This window comes from Monopterus albus, unplaced genomic scaffold, assembly GCF_001952655.1.
Source record: "Monopterus albus unplaced genomic scaffold, M_albus_1.0 scaffold105.1, whole genome shotgun sequence".
NCBI classification, from domain to species: domain Eukaryota; kingdom Metazoa; phylum Chordata; class Actinopteri; order Synbranchiformes; family Synbranchidae; genus Monopterus; species Monopterus albus.
In genome coordinates this window covers 398536-411867 of record NW_018127985.1, presented here as the reverse complement: position 1 = coordinate 411867, position 13332 = coordinate 398536, and the positions used below count along the sequence as shown (strand labels likewise).

Genomic DNA, 13332 nt, shown 5'->3' with positions numbered 1-13332 from the left:
CTCATCATCTAACTAACTGTGGCTGTCCATTAGTAGGGTATATAATTGCTCACTGCAGTTTTCACAGTTGCTTCACAAAAAAGCTAAAAATGCAAAGTCTTTGATGTGAAACTTGACACAGCAAATGCAGTTAAATGATTTGCAATCAATTTTGAACTCTACAAAGACTAACAGGTCTATTGTGGTTGGGTGCCTTTGGCTTAATCTTTGTGCTAATCTTTTACTCTGCAAATTTGGATATGTGGACATTAGCATTCAGTTAGGACATGGGCCACAAATCCATCATGAACAAAGATTGTAACTGTATTTATAACAATTACAGAAAGAGATGGGATGGCAAATTAGAAGGTGTCACATCTGTATCAGAAAATGTTAATTCAGTAATAAAATGTTCTTACTAAACATTCAACTTTCAACATACTGAAACCTGGGATCAAACCATTCTAACTGTCTTTTCTTATTTTGTTTCTTTACAGTCAATGCCTTGATGATGAGAGGGTTGTCAGGTAAGTACATCCATTCCTAAGAGAGAAAACAGCAACAACATCAAAGAGAAAACAAGACAGGGGAAGTGAGACTTATTGAAAGCAACATTTACACAGTTCCAAAAACATACTGGGTAGAAATGAATGATGAACAGTATGGAAAGTATCAAAATCAGAATCAGAAGCTGCTAGAAGTCACGCACACACACACTCACATGCACAGAGAGTGCATCAGCACATGACCTGTAAATATTCTGCTCTATTCTTTATGTGCTCTCAGCCGCAGGCCGGGTCAATATAGAGCCCATTCCCCCCAAGCAGACGACAGCCTGCAATGAGTCCCGCTTGCAGTGGGAGGTGGAGGTTTGTGGAGAGGACTTCAAGCAGGACATGGCTCATATAGATCCACAGTACTGGTGTAACCTCACATACTTCATCAGGTATGACCACATGTGGAAATTATTCATTCAAAGGAGAAGCTGTAGCAGTTTAAGTGATACTCCTTTTCAAATAAATAACTGCTGGCTCAACATCTGAGACAAAACTTTATTACCTCTCTCTCAACAGTGTTTGATGACTTCAAGCAGCAATGATTATACAAAATAAATTGGACAAAATCTGTTCTTATACTGCTAAATGAAGTGGGTAAGAAGACTAAAATATCAAGCCCAATTCCCATATTACCAATAACAGTGGCGGGCCGTCAGGGCCAGCAAGGCCTTCTCTGCTGGCCTAAACACTATTAGAAGCACTGACCTACATTTACAACCGAAATTCTAATATTTGTACCATGAAATTGCATTAATTTATTCCCAACAGTCTATTCTCTTCATTTCGTGGTACTTCTCTTGCCTGCACCACTTCCAGTACGTGTATGTGGATGTTAGATTTTTTTGTCCAATCAGATTTCAGCCTCTATGTGTTGCCATGTCAATCTAATCTGCCCAGGGCCTTCAGAATCAGAAGTGCTGGCCCATGTAACTTAAACTATATTAGCAATGGGACTGTTTCTTTAACCAGTCAGTTTTCAAATTCACCTCACAGGGCCAGCTAGCTGGCCCACAATGATGTCAGCATTTTTCCGTCCTCTGATTGGTTGGTCAGAGCAAAACAGTGGCGGTGGCGGTGGGGTTCTTTTCTTTTCTTGTACCTGTTATTCCAGCTCTGACCCCACGTTGCCTTGTGACCACTGTTTACTGCCTAACCCTTCTGATTCTGATTGTGTTCTGTGCATTGGCTTATGGTCTTCCCTTACTGGCTGTTCTTCTTGTGAATACCTTGGATGTATGAGTTTGCTGGCTCTGACCCTGGATTGGATTATCAACCTGAGAGTGATACATGTTGAATCAGACTCCTGCATTGCATATTGTTTGTTTGTTTCCAGTGCTCTGATTAAAAAGTGTTCTGCTTTTACTCGTCTGGCCCTATAACCACTTCCCGATTGTCCCCCGTATGTCCTTGCTGGATAATGTCAGTATCAGGTATGGTATGGTGAGTTTGAAAATAGCATATATGGTCACACACAGCTTCACTTTGAAGTTAGAAGCTCATGCATAGTCCATGGACAGTTAAAAGGTCCAAAGAGACTCATGTAAAACCTTACACAGTTTTGCATTTCATTCTGTCTTTTACTGCATATTCATTCATTTTCTGGGCGGAGCCAATCCCAGCCAGCAATCGGTACACCCTGGACAGGTCGCCAGTCCATCGCAGGGCCAACCCATAGACCAACAACCACACACACTCCTATGGGCAATTTAGAGACACCAATCAACATGTCTTTGGACTGTGGGAGGAAGCCAAAGTACCCGGAGAGAACCCACGCAAGCACGGGGAGAACATGCAACCTCCACACAGAAAGGCCCCGGGTGGGGCCTGAACCCAGAACCTTCTCGCTGTGAGGCGATGGTGCTAACCACTGTGCCACCATATGGTGCTAACCACTGTGCCACCATATGATAATTCATACTCAGACATTCATTACAAATGACAGTTAAAACATTTCAACGTTTACCTGCATTGTTTTGCATGTTGTGACTTTCAATTGAGTAAAAGACTTTTTCCAGTCATGTATTTTGTCACTGAAGATTAGTGTTAAAGCATCATTTCAAATATCTTACATCGTCTTGGCTCGTCAGCTGAATGTATCGTCACACCCCAAGTTGTGATCAGTGGTGTCAAATACAGTACTAAGCTCTAGGAGGACAAGCATAGAGATGAGTTCATTATCTGAGACTATCTGTGGAGAATTTCACCAGTGCAATTTGTTCCATGACTCAGAATCCTCAAACAAATCATGCTCGTACAAGCTTTGCAACAGCTTTTTCAAGAATTTTAGAAATAAACGGGAGATTGGATATCGGTTTATAATCAGCTTGAACACCTGGGTCAAGAGTAGGCTTTTTGAGTAGAGGTTTAATTACAGAAACTTTAAAAGCCTGTGAAACACAACCTGTTAATAGAGAGAGGTTAATCAGATCTAAAATGGATGTGTTGCTTAGGGGTAAAATGTCTTTGAGCAGCCTGGTTGGGATGGGGTCTAAGAGATATGATTTAGTTTAAGCATTTTTTTTGAAGGCCACAATATGCTAACCCCTGGACATAGGAATAAAGCTTACCTCTCACACTAAGGTGGCATATTTGAAACATATTAAAGCTCCAAACACTGCTTGAGGTTGTATGACGGAGATATTCACTCAGTAATTGACTACCATGAACCTGTGAACAGAGTTTCCTGCAGACCTCCTTCTTTCATGCTATTAATCCAGGATAAGAGCCCAAACCTCCCAAATAATAGCAACCTGCAGTTATTGTGGCAGCTACCCCCTTAACCCTCAGATGTTACTGTACTGAGAAACATTTATAAGCCAGTATACTCTGGCTCTTTGAGGAAGTGATAAATTTAGTCTGAAATAACCAATGAAAGCTGTGTCACTTACGGGGTTCAGAAAGGTTAGGGGCTCCTCTTTTCTGATGAAAGATCGAGCCACACTTGTGTTAAGAAAGGGCTTCAGAATAGTGGAACCCAGAGTGCTCTGTAATTGATTTTCCTTGACATTGTAATAAATATCTTAAAGGTTGTTCTGACTTTGACTCGTCCTCAGAAACAAACATGCAGGACAGTTAAGTCCAACAGTTGTCACCATGAGGTTTCCGCAGCCAGGCAGCTTGTTAACACCGCTGGGGTGCCACTGCCTGTTTTAACTTTCTGAGACACTGTTGAGAAGATTGGCATACTATCAATACTATGAATTGTAAACCCTTTTCTGATGTATCGGTCTAAAAATCATTTTAGCAGTTCAATCTGGTCCTTCTGTCAACCCTGTGAACTGTTATGCAACCTCACACACTCACTAAGACTTAGATAATCACACTCACTGGGAACTGGGTAACCAAACACTGAGAAATGTGTGTCGTAACCCTTACCACTTAAAAGTGTTAATTCACCAAAATCATAGGAATGTCAATAACATCGAACTTGACTCAGTAACCACAGAGAGTGTTAAACCTTTTCAGGAATTTTATATAGAAGCTTAACAGAGCTACAGCAAAGCAACAAGCAATAAAATATAAACCTTAAAATCATCAATAATTGGCTTCCAATCTAAATGAATCAACAACTACGAATTCTAAACATAAATTTAAAATGATCATACTGATTAAAATCATTATGGTTGAGCTAGGCTCTTGATCTGAATAAAAGTCAAAGGTCTCACGTCACCGATCCTTAGCTGGCTCTAGGTGGGGTGGTGGCCGATTGGGGCAATGCTTGTTCCTCTTTTTTCCTTTTTGCCATGATTCAAGCATTCACAAGGGAAAGGAATTTATAAACAAAAATATCAGAGCCCATTCGGTTCAATCCTCAGAACTCTCAAAGAGAGAAATAGGACAAATTCAGATAAACAATATTTTTCTTGGTAAAATCTTGTGTGACTCAGGAAAGCATAAAAGAGACGCATAAAAGACAAGGAAATGTATATAAACAGTCTCCTTTTGGTCCAAATCTTCATAAAGACATGAAAATGTCTAAAACTATCTTCTTTTCAAGCCATCCTTTCCCCACCAGGTTGGGTGGATTGTGGCTTTTTGTTAAAATTCTTCAGTTCTTCATCAATTATCTTTGAAGCAGCTATTCAGTTTCCCTGCTTAACTGTGAGGCTCTGCCACAGTTTCATCATCCCTCGTTGGCATGCTTCTTCCTTTTCTGACAGGCCAATGCCTGTGTCCAAGCATCCAGAAAAGGGGCTCACTCCCTCGCTGGCATGCCTCTTCGTCTTCTGACAGGCCGATGCCTGCGGGGGCGCACCCCCAGAGGGGTGCCCTCTCCCCGGACTGCCTCTCCGCAGTCCTCGGTCTCCTGGAAGTTAGATAGTCAACCGGACAGAGCCTCCAGCTGCAGCCATGATAAGACTCCCCGTTCCTCTTTTTGCCTCAGTTTTTATAGGGTTCTGGTCGGTGATTTTTGTCCTCTCATCCAACCAGATGCTGCAGTTTGCACTTGATACCTTATTTGGCGTGCAAAATCATATTGTTCTGAAGTATTGCATATTTTTTACTGTCAGTCCAAGCCCACTGCCCGTAACCGGCCTCTGCCCCACTGTGATCCAGCCTTGGATTCTACTTCCTCTTTTCTAGAAAACTAAACCATCTGAATACATAACAAAAATACAAGAGACTCATATCTGACTGAAATATCACAATTCCATCATCAGAATTACACACTGATTTCATACAAAACTATCAATGCCTCAAAATCAGAACATAAATCTTTATATTTTGAATACTTTGACTAAACATGGATTACCATTGATTAGACATTGATCAAACAATTATCAGTCAAATTTTTACTTTTAGGCTTGAAACCATCATTTTTGTTACTTCCTCAGTATGCTGTGTGTCTCTTCTCTTCTTCTTGCGGTCAACTCAGAGAGATCTATGGGAGAAGCAGATGCTTTTAAAGATGTTGTACTATAAGAGTTGTAAGTAGTAATTTTATTTGTAAAGAAGCTCATGAAGTCATTGCTGCTGAGATCTAGGGGAATATCAAGCTAAGTAGCACTGTGGCTCTTTGTCAACCTGGCTAATGTTCTTATTGTCTTCTATTAGTGATGAATAATAGGCAGTTCTGGCACTTCGGAGAACTTTTTAAATACTTTATTAAGCCATCTTTCCAGGCTATGAAAAACTCTTCTGACTTAGTGGAGTGCCACCTCCTTTCCAGTTTTTGTGATGCCTGCTTTAGGGAGCAAAGCTGCGAGCTGTACCATGGGGCCTCCTCTGTTTCACTGCCTTCCTTATCAGAGGGGCAACAGTATCAAGTGTATTACGCAGGGAAGCTGCAGTACTATCAACAAGATTATCGACTTGTGTGGGAGTAAAGTTAAGGTGGCCTCCCTCCACTGTGTTGGCACATGGCACTGAAGTAAATAATGATGGAATTATTTTCTTAAACTTGGTAACAGCATTGTCAGATAAACATCTACTGTAGTGGAATTGTTTCCCACATAGAATATAATCCATTAATGTAAATTCAAAAGTTATTGGAAAATGGTCAGACACAAGAGGGTTTGGGGGAAAAACTATCCAATTATTAAAAATTCAGTGCTGGTTGACAAACGCAACTGAATCATTGGGTTTAATAACTCACTCAAACTCCTTTGACAGCATTAACATCAAACAAACTCTTCCTGTAGCTGTGGATCAAACCTGCTAAATGTTCAGGAGGAATATTAAACCATTCTTGCTCACAGAACTGTTTCAGCTAAGCCATAATCCTGGGATGTCTGGTGTGAAAAAAGGAGCAAAAAAAGGACACCCTCAGTCACAGTGATGGATTACATGCCGAACCTCTGAAGCAATGGTTGGTGGTTTAAATGGCTCTGTGTCCTTTAAATAACTGTGTGCAGAATAACTCACTTTCACCTTTAGATGAGAAACTGTCCAACTTCATTATGATATGCATTTTAGTATTTTCATAATGATCTGTGCCCATGTTTTAAAACAGACTTTATACCAAAACTGATGTATAAGTACAAAGCAAATATGGTCAAAAGTTTTAAAAAATCTAAACATTTCACCTTTTAGGAATATGTCTGGAGTCAATGGTGAGGTTTTTCTAATCCTTTCCCTTTCTTTGTACCATCCTCCTCCCCAGTGAATACCACTTCTTCACCCTCTGCACAGAGAATAGGTCCCACATCCTCCAGTGCTACTGGCCCAATCCACTGGTGGAGGGCTACATCATCCACATACACAAGCATTTTTTCTCCAACTGCACAATGCCGCAGGTAGTATGGGTGGACCCACCAGATGACATGCTGGTCATCCTTATCCTCATCCCCATTTTCCTCACATTTGCCATGATTGCCCTGGTGGTCTGGTGCAGCAGGAGGAGTGATATCCTGGCCTAGAAGGAGATAAGAATGGAAAAGGATGAAGAACAACTGAGTTTGAGGCCCCAGTCTTGATATGGGTGATTGTTTTATTTGGTCAACTTATTCCATGCATGACAAAGGAAATCTGCAAACTGCCTCAACTGTGTGTGGGAACTGCAAAGATTTCACTGTTTGCGATATCTGCCTATGGTTCTTTTAAAAGTAACAAAATTTACCCATGAGCACCTCTAAAGCTGACTATAGCAACAACTGAACAGCAACTTGCTATGTTATCATGTTATATGCCAGGCAATTTCTTGGTATAAGTCATCCAGGGAATCAGTCCAAGGAATCAATGTAATGTTATGTGATAAATAGTGAGCTGTTTCCTGCTGCTTCCAATCTTTATGCTAAGCAAAGCTAATCAAATGCTAACTTTAGCTACATATTTATTGTGCAAATTGGCTTATGTTCCAAAATATCACACTTATCTGACATTGTATTTCTTTTTGATATATATCAGGTAATCTTTAAAAGGTGGCACATGGTGAATATTTTCTGTTTGACATAGGCCAAACAATGAGAATGATGTATCAAACACAGAGCGGGTGATGGTAGTGTGATGCTGGCATGACTTACCAGGTTTCATGAACTTGGCACCACTTGACTTTCCAAATGTGACTAAGAAGCTTGACTGTACAATTGACCAACTCTTATGGAATTTGTGAATTCACCTGTGACTGTAGATTATTGTCAGAGCATTGCAAAGTTGCTGAAAGCAAAGTATCCAGAATGCATTAGAGGCAGTGAGTGGACTCTAAACTGGTGGGGAAAAAAGAGTCCTGCCGACGCTTCTGTTAAGTATTTAGCATGATAATATACAATGGCTTGGAAGGATGAAAAACTGTCTGTATGTTTCAGATATTTTAGGACTTGAATGACGTTTGTGGCTCCCTGAGCCCCAGTAGACCATTGTATAACAATGAAATTTATCACATATAGTGGAATAAATTGGTGTTAATACTCACAAAGAAGAGTTCTCAAAGGAAACAAACTATGAACTGAATGGTGAGTACAGTATGTATATATATACTTTGTATATATAAACATCAGTGGTGGGCCATCAGGGCCAGCAAGGCGTTCTCTGCTGGCCTAAACACTATCAGAAGCACTGACCTACATTTACAACCTAAATTCTAATATTTGTGCCATGAAATTGTATTAATTTATTCCCAACAGTCTATTCTCTTCATTTCGTAGCATTTCTCTTGGCTGCACTGCTTCCAGTAGGTGTATGTGGATGTTAGATTTTTTGCCCAATCAGATTTCAGCCTCTATGTATTGCCATGTCAATCTAATCTGCCCAGGGCCTTCAGAATCAGAAGTGCTGGCCGATGTAACATACTATACTGTTTCTTTAACCAATCAGATTTCAAATTCGCCTAACAGGGCCAGCTAGCTGGCCTACAATGATGTCAGCATTTTCCCGTCTTCTGATTGGTTGGTCAGAGCAAAACTGTTACAGTGAAGTTCGACTAGCAAAATACATCTGTAGTGATCTGCACACATTAATACACTTTAGTTAGAATTTCTTACGCTCACAATGGCTGACGGAGGAGGAGAAATTGACTTGGTCTCGGACATATTTAAAAATCAATTTTCAAGGTGGACTTTTCCAGAAAAGGTAGACATTGTGAGGAGAGGTCGGCCAACCCCGAAGCTAGCTAGCTAGCTTGTCTCAGCCCGGCTGTACAGATTGGCATGTCTAACCGTGACTATCCCTACATCCACTGCAACTGTTAAGCGGACATTCTCTGCCCTCAAGAGAATAAAAATGTATGCAAGGAATACGACTGGACAGAGTCGACGCGCAACCTTGGCCTCCATGGCTATAGAAAAAGACTTACTGATGGAACTGAAACGCAGAGATCTGTGACAGTCATTGAAGTCTTCCTAAGCAAAGAACGGAGAATGGATTTTGTCTATAAATAAATAAATAGCGTCTCCGGAGAGTGTGATGTATTTAATTTAATTTTTTGTTTTTGTCATGTTATTAGATAAATATTAATTCTGAACTGCTCCAGATGCAGTTGTAGTGTAGAGGTTTGGCATTGTCTTAACTGGGTTTCTTGCTTTAGTAAAAATGGTATTCATCCCCTCAATACGCAAAATGCCTCTCTCTCTGTAATGCCAGGCTTTATTATATTGCGTTTTTGTATAGTATTAATGGTTTATCAGAGAACAGAGAGCTCAGTTATGAGAGGGATCCAAGACCTAGGGGGTCAGAGCTTTGGAAGCTCAGTACAGACAGGATCCAGACCTAAGGAGTCAGAGTTTAAGGAGCCTAGGACAGGCATTCAGGACCCAGAAGGTCCAGCTCAGGGAGCTAAACAGATGAGTTAAGACCCTGCAGAAGGGGGTCATGTTTGTGAGACAGAGTTGAGCTTGCAGACTATAAGGGAAATACAAAATAAAGCTGCTCTTACTGAAAAGCAGGTGGGGCATCTAAGGATTAGACAGGACCAAGGGAAATACAGAATAAAGCTGCTCCTACTGAAAAGCAGGCGTGGCTAGGCAAAGGGGCATCTAAGGATCAGACAGGACTGTGGAGAAACTTTGAAGGTAAAATAGTGGCCTTGGCAGGACTACTTAGTTTGCTGTGTCAAGAGGCGCACAGTAAAGGGCACTGTGCGAGCTCCAAGATTAATAGTCTGGTCTCTCAAAATTGGTGGCATCCGCATTTGAGGGATATCACCAAGTATTTTGTTGAGACATGTAATAAGTTCAACCCCAGAGCTGCGCTGAAGGCGGGGCTAGGGGGATTTCCAGTTCCAGATGCTCCCTGGAAAGAGATATGGGAGCTGATAAAAGAGTTGAAGGAAAACAATATTTACTTGTCTGTGTGGATCCATTTTCCAAATGGGTAGAGGCTGTACCCACAAAACAGAGACAGGTAAAGAGGTAATCAAGTGGCTCACTAAGGAAGTGATCCCCCGGTTTGGGGTACCTGTGATTATCAGATCTGATAATGGAACACAGTTCTCAAACAATGATCTACATCTGGTTGAACAGATGTTTGGGATAAAACATAAGTTTGGGGCTGTCTATCATGCAGCCTCTCAAGGGCTTGTTAAGCGTGCAAACAGAACTATAAAGGAAGGGCTCGCGAAAGTCTGTGCAGACACTAACTTAACCTGGGTTGAAGCTCTACCTATTGTATTGTTCAACCTCAGATCCACTCCGAATGCGACACTCAATGTAAGCCGACATGAAATCCTGACAGGGAGGAAGATGCCCTGTCCTCTAACTGTTCAAAGGTCAAAGGCCAAAGTGTTTATTTGTCATATGCACAGTTAGGAAATGTGTTTCCCTCTAACTTTTATGCCTAGAGATTCAACACCTCTTCTTTTGCAGCATGCTGACATGAGTGAGTATGTCAGACGATTGAGCAATGTTGTGATAAGTGTCTCTGAGGAGGTTATTGAAATCCTGAGCAGGGACCAACCTGAGGAACCAACACCAGTTGCAGTTGACAGCTGGGTCTATCAAAAGGTGCATAAACTTCACTGGTCAGAACCATGTTGGAAAGGACCCTACAGGGTAGCAGAAGCTACCACACACTGTGTTAAACTGTGGCTCACTGAGAACAAGCTAAGTAAGTGGATCCATAAGACACATTGCTCTCCAGCTGAGGATCCAACTGGACGGACAGTGAATAAGGTCAGGGCTGATTTAAGAACCTCATTACCTGCGTCGATTTACAATCCTGCAGAACCAGAGCCACAGTCAGAAGAGGACCTACACTAGTGTAATATTTATCAGAGAACAACAACGTTGACATGGAAATCAGACAAAATGCCTAGTCTGGCATGTTTAGGCAGTCATCCTGGCATGGTTCTCTGTGTTCTAGGCTTCGTTAGCCTAGTTATAGTGGTACCCATATTGTGGTGGGAAACAAGGTCCCACATACACCGTGAGTAAAGAGCTAATGTCCTCATTCCACCTGAGTTGGTTTTTATTTCGGGTAAAACTTCCACTTTAATGGTAGATGCATGTGACATTCTTGATTGCTCTGGGTGGCCTCAGCAAGAGCAATTAAGACAGTTTGATAAATACATTTGTATACTATCCTATGTCCAGTTTAATATGCGGTCATTATTTCATTCTAAGCTCTGTGCGTATTGGGGGATGTAGGATGGAACACTAGACTTACATCTTGGGGATACCGATCGACTGAGGCTCAGAAACATTTATGTGAGGGCAAGACTTTGTTAGATTGGCTATCTATAGTCAAGGGAACAGCCCCTGATAATTGTAAGTTAAATCAATATAATCCTTTGTACATAATGCTTCAAGACCCCTGTTTGACAGATAACAGCCACATGTTTGTACTGGGTGCTTATGTTTCAGGTGCCGATCCTTTAGGGGAATTTACGATAGTTGTGTGAACCAGTTCGAGCTATAAATAAAGCTGCAAATCGGTCTTCAATGAGCAATATACTGTATAAAGTCTTATATACTGCATGCAGTTTTTTAGTCTACAGTTAACAGTATAGCCTATATAGGTATTCCACAAAAAGGTGAAAGTGCTGTCACTTTATTTTTGCAGACACCAAACTCCTTAAAGTTGATATGATAATCACATTAATTATACAGGCTAAGTTCAATATATAAAGACTGTGTTTTCAATTATAAAGCAAAGTTTATTCCTTTAATGTCCAATGTTTAATTTTTTTGCAAATTATTTAAAATGCCAAGCTCAAGGAACTGTCATAACACTCTGATTATTGGCCTATGTAGACCTGGAGCCATATGTGCCTATTTTTCATATATATTTACATTAATACTAAATAGTCTGTATTAAATAGAACACTGAAATTTAAAAAATAGCTAATCACTGTTAATAATATCAAAGCGATATCAGTCACCCAAAACAGCCCTATACATTAAGATCTACTTGTTGTGCATTTATCAGGTTTAGAAGTAAGCTGACAAGAAGTTTTAGGTCTGTAAGAGGGAACAGGCCACATTTCATCAGATTTCTATCACCCAGATTCCATCATTTGTAGACTGAATCATATTGGCACACTTAGGTTGTGGATTAGTAAATGTAATTCATCTATATGGTATATTTCCTGAGTAACATGGTTTCAATTAAGAACCATGTAAAAGTATATTTTAAATGACTTGACGCATTCAGTCAGTCCACTACTGCCTGCCACGCTTGTTCTCACTTTTATTACAGCAGCCTTGTTTCCGTCTTCACAGATTATGTGCTTGCATTCCCCATAATTGTCCATGAGTGGGCATGCTCTGTGGTTCTGGAGTATGCTGCACGCGTCTTCAACGGGTGTACTCGAGAACCTGACCAGCACGGTGCTGTATGAGCAGGTTGGCAGAGTCCGTTCACTTTAACAACACTACTTAACACGGTATTCCGGCACAGCTAAGTGGAACGCAGCTTCTATATGTCAGCATCAGTGAATGTGTGGTTAACCTCGTGGTCTGCTGAAGAAACCCATGAACGTGCATTCGTCCGAATTGCCTAGATCTGACTTCACCTACATAGCTGAACCCCCTCAACCTGGTTTTGCCTTTGTGTAATGTATAAAGCCAGGATGCACTTGGTAGACCAGGTCAAGTCTGACTTTTTTTATATTATCCTGGATCTTTTTTAAATTCTGTTTTTGTGAAACAGCCCTCTAATGTTCTATTTACTATACTACAGTGGTTGTTTGCATTAGTAGATGTGTATCAGGGCATGAAATTAACTTCTCCTGTCCTGAATCCTGCTTTAAGCTGTTCCAAGCCTAACAACCATTGTTCCAGCTTAAGTCCCTCATTTACATTTTATATTATAAAAAGCCTCTGTCTAATATCTTGTTTCAGTAGCTCACATAATGCCCATATCTCACCATCAGAGTTCTTCTACTTATTCTGAGATTATGTCTGAATAAGAGCTTCCGTTTTCCTTATCTATAACCTGCTTCTTTTAGCCATTGGTTGCGTTATCATTAGTGTGATGTGTTCGATCAACAAATGCATCAACTACATAACTACACTATACATCCAAACCTTCTGACTGACCAACAGTAATAGAAATTTAGGACACTTCTACTTCATCTGATCTGCAGAAAAAAAATTGTGAGAAACAGGATTTGTGCAAAAAAATTATTGGCTTGAATGGGTTCAAAATGGAGCACGTAATGTATTAGTTAACACCTCTTGTGTCATATGTGCAGGACCTTGTCCTGCTTTGCTTACAGTGCCCTCTCTCCTGTCTGTGTTAGGGTTAGCCCCCCTCGCCAGGAGGGTGAGGGAGAACTAGGGGTAGGACACAAGATAGCTGACCCAGGTGCTAGTACAAAACAAAGGTTTAACTGGGGAAAAAGCAAGACAAAGCCAAACGTAACAACAACAACAACAACAGGGTCCGTAATACTTATAACAAAGGAAGGGCAGTGATAACAAAG

The 13332-nt window shown here is 40.8% G+C and overlaps 1 protein-coding gene across 2 annotated transcripts in view; it reads left to right on the top strand.

Annotated features, from left to right (window-relative positions):
* LOC109965885 (receptor activity-modifying protein 3) overlaps positions 1–8008 on the top strand; it is a 17552-nt gene extending 9544 nt beyond the window's left edge. For both annotated transcript variants that reach the window (XM_020610256.1, XM_020610257.1), the window contains exons 2-4: positions 477–506; positions 766–925; positions 6640–8008. In XM_020610256.1, the coding sequence (XP_020465912.1) occupies positions 477–506; positions 766–925; positions 6640–6895 (446 nt within the window). In that variant the 3' untranslated portion in view covers positions 6896–8008. The remainder of the gene's footprint in view (positions 1–476; positions 507–765; positions 926–6639) is intronic.
* Positions 8009–13332: the final 5324 nt, after the last annotated feature.